At 41.5% G+C, this 22026-nt stretch overlaps 2 protein-coding genes and 5 non-coding genes across 7 annotated transcripts; 5 read left to right on the top strand and 2 right to left on the bottom strand.

The window, feature by feature from the left end:
• Positions 1 to 5392: 5392 nt before the first annotated feature.
• Positions 5393 to 10395, bottom strand: LOC123477595. The gene is made up of 6 exons (XM_045180989.1): positions 10264 to 10395; positions 10071 to 10157; positions 7429 to 7552; positions 6958 to 7086; positions 6743 to 6801; positions 5393 to 6061 (listed from the first exon to the last, which is right to left on the bottom strand). The coding sequence occupies exons 1-6, from the start codon at positions 10393 to 10395 to the stop codon at positions 5393 to 5395; spliced, it is 1200 nt and encodes a 399-aa protein (XP_045036924.1).
• A 1270-nt stretch (positions 10396 to 11665) lies between these two features.
• Trnav-aac lies at positions 11666 to 11738 on the top strand. Its single transcript has one exon. It is a non-coding gene; the product is annotated as a tRNA-Val (tRNA).
• A 100-nt stretch (positions 11739 to 11838) lies between these two features.
• Trnav-cac lies at positions 11839 to 11911 on the top strand. The gene has a single exon. It is a non-coding gene; the product is annotated as a tRNA-Val (tRNA).
• Positions 11912 to 12682: 771 nt separating this feature from the next.
• LOC123477594 lies at positions 12683 to 17717 on the bottom strand. The gene is made up of 6 exons (XM_045180988.1): positions 17586 to 17717; positions 17393 to 17479; positions 14755 to 14878; positions 14284 to 14412; positions 14069 to 14127; positions 12683 to 13387 (listed from the first exon to the last, which is right to left on the bottom strand). Exons 1-6 carry the CDS (start codon positions 17715 to 17717, stop codon positions 12683 to 12685), a joined length of 1236 nt encoding a protein of 411 aa, XP_045036923.1.
• A 1270-nt stretch (positions 17718 to 18987) lies between these two features.
• On the top strand, positions 18988 to 19060 carry Trnav-aac. Its single transcript has one exon. It is a non-coding gene; the product is annotated as a tRNA-Val (tRNA).
• A 100-nt stretch (positions 19061 to 19160) lies between these two features.
• Positions 19161 to 19233, top strand: Trnav-cac. The gene has a single exon. It is a non-coding gene; the product is annotated as a tRNA-Val (tRNA).
• A 1991-nt stretch (positions 19234 to 21224) lies between these two features.
• Trnav-cac lies at positions 21225 to 21297 on the top strand. Its single transcript has one exon. It is a non-coding gene; the product is annotated as a tRNA-Val (tRNA).
• Positions 21298 to 22026: the final 729 nt, after the last annotated feature.

The raw sequence follows: 22026 nt of genomic DNA, 5'->3' as shown, positions 1-22026 counted from the left end.
TATCCCTTAGTGCTTTATTGAATTGGGCCCACTATGTCCATTGCGATCCTTTCTCATACTCCTTCAACTAAAGGCAAAGGGTGCAATGGTGCTTTACTTCCACCTACCGCTTTTCTTTTATTACACATCAAACAACTTTTAACGTATTCTATTACGGCGGTACGCATGCATGGCCATGTGTACTGTTTTTGAAGTCTAGCCAACGTTTTTCCTACTCCTAAATGTCCTGCTAATATGTGATCGTGATTTTCCTTTAAAATTTGTGGCACCAGTCTTACTGGCGTTACAATTCTTCCTCTGATATCTGCAAATAATCCTTTTTAGTTTATTTTAAATTGATTTTTAACGTCCTTACTTGAATTGGCCTTTGCCATTTCTTTTAATATTGTTCGGCAATACTCATCTTTGTGTTGGAGTTCTATCCATTTTTCCGTGTCCTTGGACTGATTACTTTCCGTTTCGAAAATTACTTGTTTTGTTCTAGTTTCCTTGGTTTCGTTTATTACTTATGGTTTCTCTTTTGTACCTTTTGACCTTGTTTCTACTTTTGCTAACGGTACTATTGGGGTGCGACTAAGTGTGTCAGCATTTTGGTGTGACTTTCCTGGTCGGTACCCAATAATGATATCAAATTCTTGGATCTTAAGATCCCATCGAGCTAATCTTCCTGCTGGTTCCGTTTTACTCATTAGCCATTCTAAAGGTCTATGATCTGTAAATACGCTAAACTTACGCCCGTATAGGTACGTCCTAAACAAGTCGATGGCGTGGATTATTGCGTATGCCTCTTTCTCTGTGGTTGACCACTTGGCCTCGTGGTCGTTCAGATGTTTAGAGGTATAGGCTATGACGACTTCTACGCCGTCTGATTTACGAAGGTCCTGTCCGTCGGACTCCGCTAAATCCGCTGATTGAGGTGGAGGTTGTATTTGAGCCAAGAATGCTCCTATTCCATATCCTGAAGCATCCGTGTAGATGATAAATTATCGAGAAAAATCCGGATAACCTAGAACAGGTCTAGTGATGAGACAGTTCTTAATACATTCAAAGGCGTCCCTTTGTTCCTCCCCCCATTTCCATTCCGCTGATTTTCTAGTGAGCGCAGTTAGCGGATGGGCTTTAACCGCAAAAGCCCGAATAAATTTTCTGTAGTAGCTAGCTAGACCTAAAAATGAGCTCAATTCTTTTACGTTTTTGGGAGCGGGATATTTAATAATCGCGTCTAATTTCTTTGTACATGGTGTTATTCATTTCCCGGATACGATGTAACCTAAATAATCTAATTCTTCTTTAAAAAATTCGCATTTCTTCCTTTTCAACTTTAAACTCGCTTGTTTAAGGAGTCTAAAAACTGCTTCCAAGTGTGTCACATGATAGGTAATTCAATTACTGAACACTATGATATCATCTAGGTAAACCAATGCGAATTTGTACAATACCGTTTTCAAGATGTTATTCATTGCTCTTTGAAAAGTGCTGGGGACATTTGTTAAACCAAATGGCATTCGATTAAATTCATATTGGCCAAATTCACAAATGAAAGCTGTTTTGTGTTAATCACTTTCTTCTATTTCTATCTGCCAGTAGCTTTTTAGGTACCATTACTATGGCTGCAGCAAAAGGACTGTGGCTTTCTCTTCTTATTTTGTTACTTAGCATTACCTCTATTTTAGTCTTAACAACAAGTTTTAGGGATTCGGGTGTTTTTGGTAGTCTTTGATTAATGGGAGCGTTATGGCCTATGTTGATGTGATGTTTCACTTGTGTAGCTAGACCCAAGTCAGATTCTTGGTCTGCGAAAAGATCTTCGTGTTTCTTTAGTAAAATTTCAGTTTTAGTTCGTATGTCGTCTGATACATTGAGTGCTTGTTCTTCTTTTTCAGCAATCTTAGCTATCTGCTTAGTTTTATTATTAAAGTCTAATTGAGTGAAGGATTCTAAATTACGATAATCTTGTTGTGTAAGATCTTCGTCTTCTCTATCAATTGGGATTAGTGGTATATGGATGCCTGCTTTGCTAAATGTTACGCTAGAAATGGGCATGGTATTACTTCCAAAATTATGTTCTACTCCAAAGTGATCATAACATATTTGACGATTTCTAGTGTTAATCTTCACATTATTGTTATCAATCCTAAGATGCATTGTTCATTTAAGTTGTTCATAACATAAAAGTGATGGTTAATAATATGGTTATCATTGATAATAACTGAAAATTCAAATTTCCCTATCGATTTAAGTTCTTGTCCTGACACCGTTATAAAAATAGGAGGATTCGCATTTTCTACTTGTTTTAAGTTCTCATTACACTCTAGAGTATCCAATATTTTACTGGATACTAAACTAGCGGCTGCGCCAGTGTCTACTAAAGCTATGATTTCCTTATTAAAAATTCTAACCAGAATACGTATCAGTTTTGGAATTTCTACTTCTACATCTGATCCTAAATTGTATGTTAGTTGGGAGTTACGGATTGGCTTTATGGTGTTTATCGGGGACCTTGGTTGTTGGTACGTGCCATATCTGTCCAACATTCTCTTGCAATATGTCCTCTTCAGTTACACTTGTAGCAGGTTATTTCTCGATTTTAAGTGGTTCGAGGGTTGTTGCCAGTGTGCTGTTGCAGCTGTGTATGTTGGTTGCTGTTATAACGTGCTTAATGTCTGTAGTTGTTTGGTCCGTTGTAGTTTCCTTGTCGGTTGGGGTAGTCGTTCCGATATGAGGGACGTTGGTGAGATGGAAATCTGGTTTGCCTGTATCCTGAAGGATTATAATTTCTTCGTCCGGACGAATTGTAGTGTCTGCGGTAGGGGCTGTTGTCTCTGTTTCTACTTAGACTTCTTTCTCGACTTGATTCTCGGCTGTTATGACTGTCAGCAAATCGCACTCGCGAATCACGTGATCTTGAGTAGCGTTCACTTGAACGTGGTCTTCCTTTTTCGTATTGGTCAGTTGCAGCTATGGTAACGTCGTTTTCCTGTGAGGATCCACGTTTCGTATTAGTACATTTTAATTCTGACAGAGCTTCTGATAATTTTTGCTCAAGTAGTTGGATTTTATCGTCTTGTTGTTTTTCGTGATGCGTTATCCCTGCTATGACAGCTGACATCTCCTTGTCGTCTGTAGCTTCTTTTGTGTGTAGAATTTTTTCAGAAATGAAATGTTGTTTACATAATGCGTCAAAGTCTTCTGTGTTTTCTGGCATTCGTAGATAAAGTTCTGCTTTATACTTTGGTAGTAATCCTTGTAGTAGGATTTTGCTTTTTCTGTGATCCCTCATCTTTTTCACTTTGTTTAGTAATTGTCCTTCAATAATAGTTTGGTTATGATCAGCCCTTTCTTCTTTACCAGCGATGGTATCGTAAAGATTATTTAACCTTGACACGAAAGCTCTGCAGTTTTCTTCCGGTTTTTTAGTTAATTTTGAAAGTTTTTTCGCCAGCGTAGCTAAGTCGTAGGTGTCCTGAAATCTTGTTATTAGTGCTTCTTTCCAATCCTGGTAATTTAGATCATCGCCTTCCTCCTCAGCGTAGTTTTCATGCCATTCAAAGGCTTCGCCTTTCAATCGATCAGAAAAGAAACGTATCTTTTGATTGTCGTCCCATTCGTTGTTTCGTGCTACGTGCTCGGCGCCGCGTAGCCACTCTGATATTAGTTTATCAGTGCTTTTTCCTTTAAAGATTGGAATTGCCTTTTTGTCTTCTCTGGAGAATAGCTCTCCTAGGGCCTTCACTATTGGCTGAGTGAAGTACCTGTTCACTTTCTTTGCGTCTTCGTCGTCCTGCTCAGGTGCTGGAATATCGTCATCCTTGGGATTTTTCTTGCAGGTATTTGCGAACGTTTTTCCGAAGTGTCCTCGTCGTCGTGAGTTAAGCCCATGTCAACCTTCTTTTTTAGCTGTTGATTTTCTTGCTCCAAATAGATTATTGTTTTGTTTAAGTGTTCTATTTGCGTTTTGAGGTTTTCTACAGTCATGCGTGGAAGTTTCTTTAGCAGGCAAATGGGTCTATATCCTTCTATTTCTTTTTGATGGAGGGGATAGTTTGGTGCCTACCGTACCCCTTTATGCTTTTCCTATTTCTCTTTCTTTGCAACCCGCGACAAAAGTGCTAAATTAAAAGTAGGAAAATTGACTGAGACGTAGAAGAAGAGAAGAATGGAAAAAACGAGGTTCTCACCCAGGATCGAACTGAGGACCTTCAGCGTGTTAGGCCGACGTGATAACCACTACATTAAAGGAACAGAATTTTACGTATTGATTGCAACTAAGTTTCGATTAATACCACATGGAACTGAACGCCCAACGTGGCGCTTGAACCCACGACCCTGAGATTAAGAGTCTCATGCTCTACCGACTGAGCTAGCCAGGCACATGTTAATGGTTAACGCAAACAGAAACGATCCCAACCATCCATTCAGTATTTCTTCTGTCAAAGAAACGGTGGAGTCCTAAAGAAAAATAAAAACTTAAATAATTTTTTTGTGTGTGTGTGATTCATTCGTTTGATTTCCAGCAAGACATGAAACAGCTGCCTCCACATATGGAAAGGAGGTGGGTTAGACCATGATGAATATCGGGAGTAGTAACGGCTGCAGAATCAGTTGAGCTACGCGTTTTAAGCTCCAGAGATGGCGTTTGCGGCTGGTTAATTGGAATTTGTGAAGAGAGGAAATGAGAGAAAGAAAGCAAAGATTCAAGGGTTAAGGTAATGAAAGTAAACGTTTCCGAACTAGCCCTTCCTCTTTATCACACGTGTCCATAAGGTAGATCACGTGATACAAACTTTTACCCTAAATTTCTCCAACGATGAATTGTAAACGAATATTTCCCAAATGAGCATTGGATTCGTCTCAGTGATACGAATAAAATGTAAATTATTTGATTCGATAAAACCTAAAATATTTGTTAGTCTGGAACTTACCAGCCGCGACGCCATCTCTGGAGCAGAACGAGTGTAGCTCAATTTCTTCCGTGAGAAGAGTACTTCCATTTCTACTCCTGGTAAACTTCATGGTGGTACCGAAGGAAAAAATATTTAAAAACATCAGCGCCATCTGACGTCTGGAAGAAGCCGTCTGTTTCCGGTTTTATTTACTAAACATTTGTATCCTGTCACTGACAGTAGCAGCATAAACTAGATAAATGGCGCCCAATTGTTGTTTCTGGGATTACCAAAAGGGTTGGAGAATGAACACATTACGTTTCTCTCAGTCGTAAAGAAGCAGAAAGTTCCCGTCTCCCCCAATTAATTTAAATGTCTGGAGGGGGGGGGGTCCATAAGATAATAATTATGATGGGAGAAAATTGTTGTATGAAGGAAAGAAGGTATCTGTGGAGAAAGTTTTGTAGGAATATTTAGGGTTTAGAAGGTGACGTCTGGGGAGAGTTTTTTTAATGAAGGAGGCGTGACCAGAGAGACTGTATTTTGTTTATAGCTGGAGTGAAGTTTTGGCTGCGGCCAGTCCAGACGGTGATTATATAAGATTGGATGAGGGCCAGTATTTTCTTTTTATTGGGCCCATTTCCAACGTCTCCATTGATTGCTGATTTCAGTGGTTTTAGACATCCGAGTTTCGTCAATTGAATACGGAGCCATAAACTGTTGTCAACTTTCTCTTTACAAAGTAACATTAGATGGTCGTCAGTTTCTTGGCCAGCATTGCATTGAGGGCATTGGTCGTTGTTTGAAAGATTGAGATTTGTGAGACGCATTTTGGTAGAAAGCTGGTTATGGTTAAAATCCCAGACCAGTTCGGCGTTTTTCCCTTTGATTTTGGCCACCCAACGCCAGATGGAAGCCCAGTCAAGGTCCGGTTTCGCAATCTCTGTTCTCCCTGGTTGCCCTATGTTAGCGATCAGGTGATTGTAGGTGGCGCGGTGATTCGATACAGTTGACGATGTGAAGATGCCAGCTTTAAGTAGATCGGTGATGGTTGAAAGTGAGGTAGTGAAGTATGGATGCGATGAATTGGTTACATTAAACCTAGGCTGGGTGATTTGTGGAAGGAAGTTCTTGAGATGTGGCCCCAACCAATAAACAGTTGCAGTTCTCTCAATAGCCTCGGGGTGGATTAAAGATTTGAAAATTTGCCGAGTGAAAAGGGACAGGAAGAATGGAAAAAGTAAAGTGACACCAAGCCCACCTTGAAGCCGGGGGCGGATCAAAACATTTAGGGGTGGGTGCTCTCTTCGTTGTGCCCAAAGGAATTTGTTGCATTTTTGTTGGAGGAGAAGGGCTTGGGTTTTGTTGCAGGGAAGTACGTGGGCTATATGAACAAGTTGTGACAAAACATGTTGTTTAATGAAAAGGATGCGACCATAAAAAGTGAAATGACGGTGTGTGTTTTTGATGAGAATATTTTGGATAATGTTGAGCTGTCTTTGCCAATTGTCTTTAACTGTTTTTTGGGTTTCGGAAGAAAATGTAATTCCGAGAATTTTTAATTCATCTACTTGAGTTATCCAATCATATGGCCATTTACTTTTAGAATATGATTGTTTTAAATTGCCTCTATGGGGAATCGAACTCTTAACCTCAGGAACCCCAGCCGACGCCGCTGCCCACTGTGTCACTACAGGTCGTTGAATTTTATGTAGGGTCCAGATGCCTAGACCAAGTAATTTTGTCTTCCCCTTGTTAATACGTGCATTTGTCCAGGCACAAAATTCCAGAATAATCTCGCATGCACGACGTACATCTTTCATTGATGAGGCAAAACCTACAAGATCATTTACATATGCACGAACTTGGATGCGTTTTCCGTAGTGTTCAATTCCGTCAATACCCCTAGACAAGCAAACTAAAAGCGGTTCAATATAGAGGGCAAACAGATGGACTGACAGAGGGCACCCCTGTCGCACGGATTGTGCATTGTCCACAGTACCGACTATGTCATTACCGTTCAATGGGCATAGTTCAGTTATACTGTACAGTGTTTTTAACCAATCAACAAACAGGGGAGGGTAGCCCATGGCTGTCATCACTTCCCACAGTACGTCTCGGTTGACAAGGTCATATGCTTTCTCCAAATCGTACGCGATAATGGCGGCCGGTTTGAGGGAAGATACTTCTTTTGATTTACGGCCTGTATTATCAATGACATCTCGAATTAAACACAAGCTGTCAAAGATATAGCGGCCGGGTACACCACCTTTTTGATGTGAATCTAGAGAGTTTTGAAGAGAATTTCTCAGACGAAAAGCCAATACTGACGCGATTAACTTGTAATCGGTATTTAACAATGAAATTGGCCGGTAATCTGTGATTTTACTCGGTGCTGGGATTTTTGGGACTAATCTAATAGCTGCCCTTCCCTGCGACGGTTGGAGTTTTCTTTTGTCGAGGACACAAATCATCATCTCTAGAAAATGAACACCAATAACATCCCAGAATTTTAAATAAAACTCAAAAGGAATGCCATCTGTACCTGGGGCCTTGTTCTTTTTAGTTGCCCTAAGTGCGTTGTTAATTTCCTCTACTGTAAATGGAGACACTAGAGGATTGTCACTCTCCGGGATCGAACCTAGTACTCCTCGATTGAACGCTTGAGCGTTTAACGACTGAGCTACTACTGATAGACCCGGGTCGTTTTTAGTGGGTTTTGTGCGGTTAAGTGCACCTCTAATCCCTTCTATAAATTTTCCAGCTAAATGGGTATTAGGGGCGGGCTGGTTCTGAAAGATTCCACTGAAATGTTTAATTATTTCTAGGTTAATTTGCTCAGATTGGGTAATTTTACAGTTATCATTAGTTTTGAGTTGGGTGATCAGAGACTTCTGGAAATTACTCGTTGACTTGTTCATATGAAAGGTAGATGTCTCTTCTTCGGCTGTACTTTGAACGCGTGAACGTATTGCAAATCCCCTCAATGCTTCTCGCTCCCAGGCTAGAAACTCACGTTTCAACTCCATGTAGCGCGCATGATTGAGATTTGCATTGTTCACGGTTTCTTTTAGTTGATGTTGGAGTAATTTCCGTTTGACTCTCTGGTCACAGATTCTCTTTTAACAATAATTAATTGATAAACGCCTGAGGCCAGGTTTGAAAATGTTCTCCCACCAGTGGTCTACGTTTCCAATACGGGATGTATGTTGGGACATTTCTTCAATAAAGACATGCACCAATTTTATATATTCTTCCTCCTCGAGGATTGATGTGTTAAGTTTCCATAAAACCCTTGACTTGTTTCTCACTACACGAGGAGGGGTGGTACTGTTTATATACCCTACGATTGGTCTGTGATCCCCGAGTGGTAACTCGTGCAAATGGATATCAGAAAATTTTACGTGGTGCTGACAATAAATTCGGTCTAATCTAGCCTGGCTAGTCGCACAAAAGTACGTCCAACAAGGTTCATTTTTCCGAATATCTCTCCAGACATCTGTTAATGAAAGGGCTTTTACTAAAACTCGGAGGGGTTCTAGTAGTGCTAGTCTAATTTTAGGTGGTGTTGTCTTGCTACTTTTCCGGTCATCGATCTCGTCAACGGCATTAAAATCTCCCAATATAATTGCTGGTGCCTTATATTGGGCAACATAAGCCGGAATAGTTTCCAGGAGGAAAGAATCCCTATAAGTTTTATTTTGGTCACCAGATGGGGCGTAAATACACACAAAAGCAAAACCCTTTACTTCCATGGCTATCAACCTCCCCTCCGGTTCAAACAAAATGTTGTTGACGCTCAGGCCGTGTCGTACTAGGATGGCTGTCCCATGTTTTCTAGGGCCGAGGTTTGTGTGCATCTGGTAATGGTTAGTAAATACGGTGTTATAGTGGAATACTACTTCTTGCAAACATATAATATCAAGTTTTTGATGTAAAAAGAAATTGAGCATTATTTGAAGTTTGTCAGGTGACGATATTCTGTTGATATTATATGTCGCGATGTTAATCATGATTAAAATTTAAAATTGGGTTTTGGGGATTGGGTCTTGTTATCGTTGCCTTTTTTCCTTCTAACGACCTCCATTGCTTTGAGGGTTTTATCTGCTATAGAAGTCGATTGAGTGCTGAGGGGGACGCCCAAAGATTCCTGAGTCTCGCTCACATGACTAGCCTTCTGGCTGTCAAATTACCGTTGGCCTGGCTGAAGACTCTCATCAGAAAAGGAAAAGTCTTCCTCAGGGTTTGAAACCGAACACAACTCGGTTGCATTCATCTTTTCATCCACATCGTTATCCATCTGATCTATAATGGATGGAATAAATGGTACTCTAGGTGCAATTGTATCGGCTGGCTCATCGTCCCCCCCCCCCCGAAAGGGTGGGAAAAGAATTGGTGTCCACACTCGGTGTCGAACCTGAAACCTCTAGAGTCGGAGACCCGAGTTCAACCAAACGAGCTACATCAGATTCAATTTCCTCAGCTTCCTCGACGGGGGAATGGGAAGAGGCAGTACGACTCCTTTTTTTTGATTGATTTGTTGGTCGCGGAATTCCCTCGTCTCTTTCATTTTCTTTTTCCTTACCGAATAAGACGCCACAGACGAATCCACACAGCTAGTGTTTTCAGCGTCAGAATCGGTGTCAGAAAGAGACTCAGCTTCATCGGGTTTCGAAATTGGATCCTCAGGAGCTTTATCAAAAACGACTACAGCCGACATCGTTGACCTCTGGGCTAACTCGGGAAATGAATCAGCGTCAACAGTTGGAGCAATTGGCATTTTCCCGCCACCAGTCGGCCCTGTCTCCTGGGGCTTCCTAACAATTTTAACTGTCCCACGATTTGTTAGTACACTACTATAGCTACGTGTTCCCATGGGGGCTTTTAAAATGGTGCTGGGGGTGGTTAAACTACGGGGTTGCTTGGGGCAATTAGCTAAGACATGGGTGGGAGAATCACACATGCGGCATGTGTGCATTTGTCCTGCATAAGACACCATTAGTGGATCCTTGTAGCTTCCAAAGGTGATAAAAGATGGGATGCCCTTGTGGATCTCCATATCCACATTGACAACTCCAGTCTTTATCCCGTTCCACCTTGGAAGCGACCTATCCTGATACGTGTCCCAAAACACCCGAGAAATCACTCCAAACTCGCACAATCTCTTGTTTAGCAGGCTAAGGTCATCATCGAATTTGAAATGTTGAATTCTAACGCGTACGAGGTTAACTGACCTATCTCTAACTCGAATTCGGACCTCCTTGCCACTAATGACTACAGATTCTTTTGCACTAAATTTATTCAAGAATTCAATATGGTCTTTGACGGTCTTGAACCCAATTCGGAAAACGCAAAAGGCTCGCCCTGGTAGACGAGAAACAGCATCAAAGATGCTGTCAGATTCATTACTATCATGCTCGAAACATTCGTAGAATTCATGCCTGGTCACTTCAGTATTACCAAAAGAGATTTCGGCAGTACGTGGCCAGACGTCTGGGGATTCCGTTCCCATTTTACCCACAACAAAGGGGCAAAGAGGCGGGAAAAATGCAAAAAAGAAAAAAAATGCCAATACCAAAATGGCGCCTTAACAAACAAACAAGGGAAACAAACGAATTACAAGATACAATACAAACCAGAAGAGAGAGAGAAAAAAAACAAAACAAAACAGTTTCTTTGGACTCACCGCAAGATGTCACTCTTGGGAGATCAGATAGACACGTCTGTTAACAGCCGAACGCGCTAGCCAATTGCGCCACAAAGGCATCTAAATTAATTGGGGGAGACGGGAACTTTGTGCTTCTTTACGACTGAGAGAAACGTAATGTGTTCATTCTCCAACCCTTTTGGTAATCCCAGAAACAACAATTGGGCGCCATTTATCTAGTTTATGCTGCTACTGTCAGTGACAGGATACAAATGTTTAGTAAATAAAACCGGAAACAGACGGCTTCTTCCAGACGTCAGATGGCGCTGATGTTTTTAAATATTTTTTCCCTTCGGTACCACCATGAAGTTTACCAGGAGTAGAAATGGAAGTACTCTTCTCACGGAAGAAATTGAGCTACACTCATTCTGCTCCAGAGATGGCGTCGCGGCTGGTAAGTTCCAAACTAACAAATATTTTAGGTTTTATCGAATCAAATAATTTACATTTTATTCGTATCACTGAGACGAATCCAATGCTCATTTGGGAAATATTCGTTAACAATTCATCGTTGGAGAAATTTAGGGTAAAAGTTTGTATCACGTGATCTACCATATGGACACGTGTGATAAAGAGGAAGGGTTAGTTCGGAAACGTTTACTTTCCTTACCTTAACCCTTGAATCTTTGCTTTCTTTCTCTCATTCCCTCTCTTCAGAAATTCCAATTAACCAGCCGCAAACGCCATCTCTGGAGCTTAACACGCGTAGCTCAACTGATTCTGCAGCCGTTACTACTCCCGATATATATCATGGTCTAACCCACCTCCTTTCCATATGTGGAGGTAGCTGTTTCATGTCTTGCTGGAAATCAAACGTATGAATCACACACACAAAAAAAAAATTATTTAAGTTGTTATTTTTCTTTAGGACTCCACCGTTTCTTTGACAGAAGAAATACTCAATGAATGGTTGGGATCGTTTCTGTTTGCTTTAACCATCAAAATGTGCCTGGCTAGCTCAGTCGTTAGAGCATGAGACTCTTAATCTCAGGGTCGTGGGTTCGAGCCCCACGTTGGGCGTTCAATTCCATGTGGTCTTAATCGAAACTTGGTTTCAAGCGATGCGTTAAATTCAGTTCCCATAGTGTAGTGGTTATCACGTCGGCCTAACACGCTGAAGGGCCTCAGTTCGATCCTGGGTGGGAACAAGACATCCTTTGCATACAGTTCTGATGTGGTTATTTATATTGTTAACTTAGATTCGGTTGTAAAACCATTTTATAAAAAGGATCCTATGGTAAAATTCGTGTTCTCATAGTGTAGCGGTTATCACGTCGGCCTCACACGCTGAAGGTCCTCAGTTCGATCCTGGGTGAGAACAGTCGGTTTTTGAAATTTATCAATTTCACTGCAATCTGCGTGTCTGAGTAGTAACCAAAGGGCACGCCAAGTGGGGAGTCGGGTGAATTTTCCATATGGTCCCACACAAGGTTTATAACTAGCTGATTACCACCAGAAGGCTCCCGAAAATGAAGTACACATGTTGTTTTGAGAGTAGTTTTGTTGTTTTGACGATTCAAAATTCCTTTAATTTGCTATTTTACGCGTCCCAAGTTTACTCATCATCAATGAAAGGAGTGCAAAGTAGCATAACTAATAAAGATAACCATAATCTGTTTAACTGTAGAGTTATCATGGTTGTACACCACTGATGACTAGGCAACGATGTATACGGAAAAGATACAGATGATTCTTAACCTATCATAAGGAGTCTCTGAGGATAAAAAAGAATATGTAAAAACTCCTATGCTACGCCCCTGGGTGGGATCGAACCACCAGCCTTCCGGTTTTTTTTTTTTTATATTTAAACGATTTATTGTCACAAGTAAGATTTAAATTGTTTTACAAATACGTTGGGGCATTTGTGGCATTTGTGACATAAGTTGCAGGTTGTGGCAAAGGAGGAAAATTACAGTGAACTAATTACAGTTCGAGGCGGAATTGATGGAGGACAAATGATTTTGGTGGAGATGAAGATTAACAATATGACATCTGGAGGGATGGGGGGGTTCCAAGAGATAATAATTATGATGGGAGAAACTTGTTGTATGAAGGAGAGAAGGTATCTGTGGAGAAAGTTTTGTAGGAATATTTAGGGTTTAGAAGGTGACGTCTGTGGAGAGTTTTTTGAATGAAGGAGGCGTGACCAGAGAGACTGTATTTCGTTTATGGCTGGGTTGAAGTTTTGGCTGCGGCCAGTCCAGACGGTGATTATGTAGGATTGGATGAGGGCCAGTATTTTCTTTTTATTGGGCCCATTTCCAACGTCTCCATTGATTGCTGATTTCAGTGGTTTTAGACATCCGAGTTTCGTCAATTGAATACGGAGCCATAAACTGTTGTCAACTTTCTCTTTACAAAGTAACATTAGATGGTCGTCAGTTTCTTGGCCAGCATTGCATAGAGGGCATTGGTCGTTGTTTGAAAGATTGAGATTTGTGAGACGCATTTTGGTAGAAAGCTGGTTATGGTTAAAATCCCAGACCAGTTCGGCGTTTTTCCCTTTGATTTTGGCCACCCAACGCCAGATGGAAGCCCAGTCAAGGTCCGGTTTCGCAATCTCTGTTCTCCCTGGTTGCCCTATGTTAGCGATCAGGTGATTGTAGGTGGCGCGGTGATTCGATACAGTTGACGATGTGAAGATGCCAGCTTTAAGTAGATCGGTGATGGTTGAAAGTGAGGTAGTGAAGTATGGATGCGATGAATGGGTTACATTAAACCTAGGCTGGGTGATTTGTGGAAGGAAGTTCTTGAGATGTGGCCCCAACCAATAAACAGTTGCAGTTCTCTCAATAGCCTCGGGGTGGATTAAAGATTTGAAAATTTGCCGAGTGAAAAGGGACAGGAAGAATGGAAAAAGTAAAGTGACACCAAGCCCACCTTGAAGCCGGGGGCGGATCAAAACATTTAGGGGTGGGTGCTCTCTTCGTTGTGCCCAAAGGAATTTGTTGCATTTTTGTTGGAGGAGAAGGGCTTGGGTTTTGTTGCAGGGAAGTACGTGGGCTATATGAACAAGTTGTGACAAAACATGTTGTTTAATGAAAAGGATGCGACCATAAAAAGTGAAATGACGGTGTGTGTTTTTGATGAGAATATTTTGGATAATGTTGAGCTGTCTTTGCCAATTGTCTTTAACTGTTTTTTTGGTTTCGGAAGAAAATGTAATTCCGAGAATTTTTAATTCATCTACTTGAGTTATCCAATCATATGGCCATTTACTTTTAGAATATGATTGTTTTAAATTGCCTCTATGGGGAATCGAACTCTTAACCTCAGGAACCCCAGCCGACGCCGCTGCCCACTGTGTCACTACAGGTCGTTGAATTTTATGTAGGGTCCAGATGCCTAGACCAAGTAATTTTGTCTTCCCCTTGTTAATACGTGCATTTGTCCAGGCACAAAATTCCAGAATAATCTCGCATGCACGACGTACATCTTTCATTGATGAGGCAAAACCTACAAGATCATTTACATATGCACGAACTTGGATGCGTTTTCCGTAGTGTTCAATTCCGTCAATACCCCTAGACAAGCAAACTAAAAGCGGTTCAATATAGAGGGCAAACAGATGGACTGACAGAGGGCACCCCTGTCGCACGGATTGTGCATTGTCCACAGTACCGACTATGTCATTACCGTTCAATGGGCATAGTTCAGTTATACTGTACAGTGTTTTTAACCAATCAACAAACAGGGGAGGGTAGCCCATGGCTGTCATCACTTCCCACAGTACGTCTCGGTTGACAAGGTCATATGCTTTCTCCAAATCGTACGCGATAATGGCGGCCGGTTTGAGGGAAGATACTTCTTTTGATTTACGGCCTGTATTATCAATGACATCTCGAATTAAACACAAGCTGTCAAAGATATAGCGGCCGGGTACACCACCTTTTTGATGTGAATCTAGAGAGTTTTGAAGAGAATTTCTCAGACGAAAAGCCAATACTGACGCGATTAACTTGTAATCGGTATTTAACAATGAAATTGGCCGGTAATCTGTGATTTTACTCGGTGCTGGGATTTTTGGGACTAATCTAATAGCTGCCCTTCCCTGCGACGGTTGGAGTTTTCTTTTGTCGAGGACACAAATCATCATCTCTAGAAAATGAACACCAATAACATCCCAGAATTTTAAATAAAACTCAAAAGGAATGCCATCTGTACCTGGGGCCTTGTTCTTTTTAGTTGCCCTAAGTGCGTTGTTAATTTCCTCTACTGTAAATGGAGACACTAGAGGATTGTCACTCTCCGGGATCGAACCTAGTACTCCTCGATTGAACGCTTGAGCGTTTAACGACTGAGCTACTACTGATAGACCCGGGTCGTTTTTAGTGGGTTTTGTGCGGTTAAGTGCACCTCTAATCCCTTCTATAAATTTTCCAGCTAAATGGGTATTAGGGGCGGGCTGGTTCTGAAAGATTCCACTGAAATGTTTAATTATTTCTAGGTTAATTTGCTCAGATTGGGTAATTTTACAGTTATCATTAGTTTTGAGTTGGGTGATCAGAGACTTCTGGAAATTACTCGTTGACTTGTTCATATGAAAGGTAGATGTCTCTTCTTCGGCTGTACTTTTGAACGCGTGAACGTATTGCAAATCCCCTCAATGCTTCTCGCTCCCAGGCTAGAAACTCACGTTTCAACTCCATGTAGCGCGCATGATTGAGATTTGCATTGTTCACGGTTTCTTTTAGTTGATGTTGGAGTAGTTTCCGTTTGACTCTCTGGTCACATATTCTCTTTTTACAATAATTAATTGATAAACGCCTGAGGCCAGGTTTGAAAATGTTCTCCCACCAGTGGTCTACGTTTCCAATACGGGATGTATGTTGGGACATTTCTTCAATAAAGACATGCACCAATTTTATATATTCTTCCTCCTCGAGGATTGATGTGTTAAGTTTCCATAAAACCCTTGACTTGTTTCTCACTACACGAGGAGGGGTGGTACTGTTTATATACCCTACGATTGGTCTGTGATCCCCGAGTGGTAACTCGTGCAAATGGATATCAGAAAATTTTACGTGGTGCTGACAATAAATTCGGTCTAATCTAGCCTGGCTAGTCGCACAAAAGTACGTCCAACAAGGTTCATTTTTCCGAATATCTCTCCAGACATCTGTTAATGAAAGGGCTTTTACTAAATCTCGGAGGGGTTTTAGTAGTGCTAGTCTAATTTTAGGTGGTGTTGTCTTGCTACTTTTCCGGTCATCGATCTCGTCAACGGCATTAAAATCTCCCAATTAATTGCTGGTGCCTTATATTGGGCAACATAAGCCGGAATAGTTTCCCGGAGGAAAGAATCCCTATAAGTTTTATTTTGGTCACCAGATGGGGCGTAAATACACACAAAAGCAAAACCCTTTACTTCCATGGCTATCAACCTCCCCTCCGGTTCAAACAAAATGTTGTTGACGCTCAGGCCGTGTCGTACTAGGATGGCTGTCCCATGTTTTCTAGGGCCGAGGTTTGTGTGCATCTGGTAATGGTTAGTAAATACGGTGTTATAGTGGAATACTACTTCTTGCAAACATATAATATCAAGTTTTTGATGTAAAAAGAAATTGAGCATTATTTGAAGTTTGTCAGGTGACGATATTCTGTTGATATTATATGTCGCGATGTTAATCATGATTAAAATTTAAAATTGGGTTTTGGGGATTGGGTCTTGTTATCGTTGCCTTTTTTTCTTCTAACGACCTCCATTGCTTTGAGGGTTTTATCTGCTATAGAAGTCGATTGAGTGCTGAGGGGGACGCCCAAAGATTCCTGAGTCTCGCTCACATGACTAGCCTTCTGGCTGTCAAGTGACCGTTGGCCTGGCTGAAGACTCTCATCAGAAAAGGAAAAGTCTTCCTCAGGGTTTGAAACCGAACACGATTCGGTTGCATCCATCTTTTCATCCACATCGTTATCCATCTGATCTATCATGGATGGAATAGATGGTACTCTAGGTGCAATTGTATCGGCTGGCACATCGTCCCCCCCCGAAAGGGTGGGAAAAGAATTGGTGTCCACACTCGGTATCGAATCTGAAACCTCTAGAGTCGGAGACCCGAGTTCAACCAAACGAGCTACATCAGATTCAATTTCCTCAGCTTCCTCGACGGGGGAATGGGAAGAGGCAGTACGACTCCTTTTTTTGATTGTTTTTGTTGGTCGCGGAATTCCCTCGTCTCTTTCATTTTCTTTTTCCTTACCGAATAAGACGCCACAGACGAATCCACACAGCTAGTGTCTTCAGCGTCAGAATCGGTGTCAGAAAGAGACTCAGCTTCATCGGGTTTCGAAATTGGATCCTCAGGAGCTTTATCAAAAACGACTACAGTCGACATCGTTGACCTCTGGGCTAACTCGGGAAATGAATCAGCGTCAACAGTTGGAGCAATTGGCATTTTCCCGCCACCAGTCGGCCCTGTCTCCTGGGGCTTCCTAACAATTTTAACTGTCCCACGATTTGTTAGTACACTACTATAGCTACGTGTTCCCATGGGGCCTTTTAAAATGGTGCTGGGGGTGGTTAAACTACGGGGTTGCTTGGGGCAATTAGCTAAGACATGGGTAGGAGAATCACACATGCGGCATGTGTGCATTTGTCCTGCATAAGACACCATTAGTGGATCCTTGTAGCTTCCAAAGGTGATAAAAGATGGGATGCCCTTGTGGATCTCCATATCCACATTGATAACTCCAGTCTTTATCCCGTTCCACCTTGGAAGCGACCTATCCTGATACGTGTCCCAAAACACCCGAGAAATCACTCCAAACTCGCGCAATCTCTTGTTTAGCAGGCTAAGGTCATCATCGAATTTGAAATGTTGAATTCTAACGCGTACGAGGTTAACTGACCTATCTCTAACTCTAATTCGGACCTCCTTGCCACTAATGACTACAGATTCTTTTGCACTAAATTTATTCAAGAATTCAATATGGTCTTTGACGGTCTTGAACCCAATTCGGAAAACGCAAAAGGCTCGCCCTGGTAGACGAGAAACAGCATCAAAGATGCTGTCAGATTCATTACTATCATGCTCGAAACATTCGTAGAATTCATGCCTGGTCACTTCAGTATTACCAAAAGAGATTTCGGCAGTACGTGGCCAGACGTCTGGGAATTCCGTTCCCATTTTACCCACAACAAAGGGGCAAAGAGGCGGGAAAAATGCAAAAAAGAAAAAAAAGGCCAATACCAAAATGGCGCCTTAACAAACAAACAAGGGAAACAAACGAATTACAAGATACAATACAAACCAGAAAAGAGAGAGAAAAAAAAACAAAACAAAACAGTTTCTTTGGACTCACCGCAAGATGTCACTCTTGGGAGATCAGATAGACACGTCTGTTAACAGCCGAACGCGCTAGCCAATTGCGCCACAAAGGCATCTAAATTAATTGGGGGAGACGGGAACTTTGTGCTTCTTTACGACTGAGAGAAACGTAATGTGTTCATTCTCCAACCCTTTTGGTAATCCCAGAAACAACAATTGGGCGCCATTTATCTAGTTTATGCTGCTACTGTCAGTGACAGGATACAAATGTTTAGTAAATAAAACCGGAAACAGACGGCTTCTTCCAGACGTCAGATGGCGCTGATGTTTTTAAATATTTTTTCCCTTCGGTACCACCATGAAGTTTACCAGGAGTAGAAATGGAAGTACTCTTCTCACGGAAGAAATTGAGCTACACTCATTCTGCTCCAGAGATGGCGTCGCGGCTGGTAAGTTCCAAACTAACAAATATTTTAGGTTTTATCGAATCAAATAATTTACATTTTATTCGTATCACTGAGACGAATCCAATGCTCATTTGGGAAATATTCGTTAACAATTCATCGTTGGAGAAATTTAGGGTAAAAGTTTGTATCACGTGATCTACCATATGGACACGTGTGATAAAGAGGAAGGGTTAGTTCGGAAACGTTTACTTTCCTTACCTTAACCCTTGAATCTTTGCTTTCTTTCTCTCATTCCCTCTCTTCAGAAATTCCAATTAACCAGCCGCAAACGCCATCTCTGGAGCTTAACACGCGTAGCTCAACTGATTCTGCAGCCGTTACTACTCCCGATATATATCATGGTCTAACCCACCTCCTTTCCATATGTGGAGGCAGCTGTTTCATGTCTTGCTGGAAATCAAACTTATGAATCACACACACAAAAAAAAATTATTTAAGTTGTTATTTTTCTTTAGGACTCCACCGTTCCTTTGACAGAAGAAATACTCAATGAATGGTTGGGATCGTTTCTGTTTGCGTTAACCATCAATATGTGCCTGGCTAGCTCAGTCGGTAGAGCATGAGACTCTTAATCTCAGGGTCGTGGATTCGAGCCCCATGTTGGGCGTTCAATTCCATGTGGTCTTAATCGAAACTTGGTTTCAATCGATGCGTAAAATTCAGTTCCCATAGTGTAGTGGTTATCACGTCGGCCTAACACGCTGAAGGTCCTCAGTTCGATCCTGGGTGGGAACAAGACATCCTTTGCATACAGTTCTGATGTGGTTATCTATGTTGTTAACTTAGATTCGGTTATAAAACCATTTTATAAAAAGGATCCTATGGTAAAATTCGTGTTCTCATAGTGTAGCGGTTATCACGTCGGCCTCACACGCTGAAGGTCCTCAGTTCGATCCTGGGTGAGAACAGTCGGTTTTTGAAGTTTATCAATTTCACTGCAATCTGCGTGTCTGAGTAGTAACCAAAGGGCACGCCAAGTGGGGAGTCGGGTGAATTTTCCATATGGTCCCACACAAGGTTTATAACTAGCTGATTACCACCAGAAGGCTCCCGAAAATGAAGTACACATGTTGTTTTGAGAGTAGTTTTGTTGTTTTGACGATTCAAAATTCCTTTAATTTGCTATTTTACGCGTCCCAAGTTTACTCATCATCAATGAAAGGAGTGCAAAGTAGCATAACTAATAAAGATAACCATAATCTGTTTAACTGTAGATTTATCATGGTTGTACACCACTGATGACTAGGCAACGATGTATACGGAAAAGATACAGATGATTCTTAACCTATCATAAGGAGTCTCTGAGGATAAAAAGAATATGTAAAAACTCCTATGCTACGCCCCTGGGTGGGATCGAACCACCAGCCTTCCGGTTAACAGCCGAACGCGCTAGCCAATTGCGCCACAAAGGGATCTATATTAATTGGGGGAGACGGGAACTTTGTGCTTCTTTACGACTGAGAGAAACGTAATGTGTTCATTCTCCAACCCTTTTGGTAATCCCAGAAACAACAATTGGGCGCCATTTATCTAGTTTATGCTGCTACTGTCAGTGACAGGATACAAATGTTTAGTAAATAAAACCGGAAACAGACGGCTTCTTCCAGACGTCAGATGGCGCTGATGTTTTTAAATATTTTTTCCCTTCGGTACCACCATGAAGTTTACCAGGAGTAGAAATGGAAGTACTCTTCTCACGGAAGAAATTGAGCTACACTCATTCTGCTCCAGAGATGGCGTCGCGGCTGGTAAGTTCCAAACTAACAAATATTTTAGGTTTTATCGAATCAAATAATTTACATTTTATTCGTATCACTGAGACGAATCCAATGCTCATTTGGGAAATATTCGTTAACAATTCATCGTTGGAGAAATTTAGGGTAAAAGTTTGTATCACGTGATCTACCATATGGACACGTGTGATAAAGAGGAAGGGTTAGTTCGGAAACGTTTACTTTCCTTACCTTAACCCTTGAATCTTTGCTTTCTTTCTCTCATTCCCTCTCTTCAGAAATTCCAATTAACCAGCCGCAAACGCCATCTCTGGAGCTTAACACGCGTAGCTCAACTGATTCTGCAGCCGTTACTACTCCCGATATACAGTCATACTTGCAAGTTTCTTTAGCAGGCAAATGGGTCTATATCCTTTCATTTTGTTTGGATGGAAGGGATACTATGGTGCCTACCATACCCTCGTTTTCTTTCCATTCTTCTCTTCCTCTACGTTTCAGTCAATTTTCCTACTTTTAATTTTGCACTTTTTTCGCGGGTTGCAAAGAAAGAGAAATAGGAATAGCATAAAGGGGTACGGTAGGCACCAAAGTATCCCCTCCATCAAAAAGAAATAGAAGGATATAGACCGATTAGCCTGCTAAAGAAACTTCCAAGCATGACTGTATATCATGGTCTAACCCACTTCCTTTCCATATGTGGAGGCAGCTGTTTCATGTCTTGCTGGAAATCAAACGTATGAATCACACACACAAAAAAAAATTATTTAAGTTGTTATTTTTCTTTAGGACTCCACCGTTCCTTTGACAGAAGAAATACTCAATGAATGGTTGGGATCGTTTCTGTTTGCGTTAACCATCAACATGTGCCTGGCTAGCTCAGTCGGTAGAGCATGAGACTCTTAATCTCAGGGTCTTGGGTTCGCACCCCACGTTGGGCGTTCAATTCCATGTAGTCTTAATCGAAACTTGGTTTCAATCGATGCGTAAAATTCAGTTCCCATAGTGTAGTGGTTATGACGTCGGCCTAACATGCTGAAGGTCCTCAGTTCGATCCTGGGTGGGAACAAGACATCCTTTGCATACAGTTCTGATGTGGTTATTTATATTGTTAACTTAGATTCGGTTGTAAAACCATTTTATAAAAAGGATCCTATGGTTAAATTCGTGTTCTCATAGTGTAGCGGTTATCACGTCGGCCTCACACGCTGAAGGTCCTCAGTTCGATCCTGGGTGAGAACAGTCGGTTTTTGAAGTTTATCAATTTCACTGCACTCTGCGTGTCTGAGTAGTAACCAAAGGGCACGCCAAGTGGGGAGTCGGGTGAATTTTCCATATGGTCCCACACAAGGTTTATAACTAGCTGATTACCACCAGAAGGCTCCCGAAAATGAAGTACACATGTTGTTTTGAGAGTAGTTTTGTTGTTTTGACGATTCAAAATTCCTTTTATTTGCTATTTTACGCGTCCCAAGTTTACTCATCATCAATGAAAGGAGTGCAAAGTAGCATAACTAATAAAGATAACCATAATCTGTTTAACTGTAGATTTATCATGGTTGTACACCACTGATGACTAGGCAACGATGTATACGGAAAAGATACAGATGATTCTTAACCTATCATAAGGAGTCTCTGAGGATAAAAAAGAATATGTAAAAACTCCTATGCTACGCCCCTGGGTGGGACCGAACCACCAGCCTTCCGGTTAACAGCCGAACGCGCTAGCCAATTGCGCCACAAAGGCATCTAAATTAATTGGGGGAAACGGGAACTTTGTGCTTCTTTACGACTGAGAGAAACGTAATGTGTTCATTCTCCAACCCTTTTGGTAATCCCAGAAACAACAATTGGGCACCATTTATCTAGTTTATGCTGCTACTGTCAGTGACAGGATACAAATGTTTAGTAAATAAAACCGGAAACAGACGGCTTCTTCCAGACGTCAGATGGCGCTGATGTTTTTAAATA

The sequence above is a fragment of the Daphnia magna genome, unplaced genomic scaffold (assembly GCF_020631705.1).
Source record: "Daphnia magna isolate NIES unplaced genomic scaffold, ASM2063170v1.1 Dm_contigs096, whole genome shotgun sequence".
In the NCBI taxonomy this organism is placed as follows: Eukaryota; Metazoa; Arthropoda; class Branchiopoda; order Diplostraca; family Daphniidae; genus Daphnia; species Daphnia magna.
This window is presented reverse-complemented; position numbering and strand designations above follow the sequence as displayed.

Excerpts from the sequence above, each read along its gene's own strand:
- LOC123477595 (XM_045180989.1), bottom strand. The coding sequence starts at position 10,395 with ATGGGAACGGAATCCCCAGACGTCTGGCCACGTACTGCCGAAATCTCT. Across the intron at positions 10,158-10,263 it reads CTGACAGCATCTTTGATGCT|TCATTAGTGGCAAGGAGGTC; the intron begins GTTTCTCGTCTA and ends AAGAATCTGTAG. Across the intron at positions 7,087-7,428 it reads TAAAAAGAACAAGGCCCCAG|GCCGTAAATCAAAAGAAGTA; the intron begins GTACAGATGGCA and ends TTGATAATACAG.
- LOC123477594 (XM_045180988.1), bottom strand. The coding sequence starts at position 17,717 with ATGGGAACGGAATTCCCAGACGTCTGGCCACGTACTGCCGAAATCTCT. Across the intron at positions 17,480-17,585 it reads CTGACAGCATCTTTGATGCT|TCATTAGTGGCAAGGAGGTC; the intron begins GTTTCTCGTCTA and ends AAGAATCTGTAG. Across the intron at positions 14,879-17,392 it reads TCAACATTTCAAATTCGATG|GCTCAAGCGTTCAATCGAGG; the intron begins ATGACCTTAGCC and ends CAGTCGTTAAAC.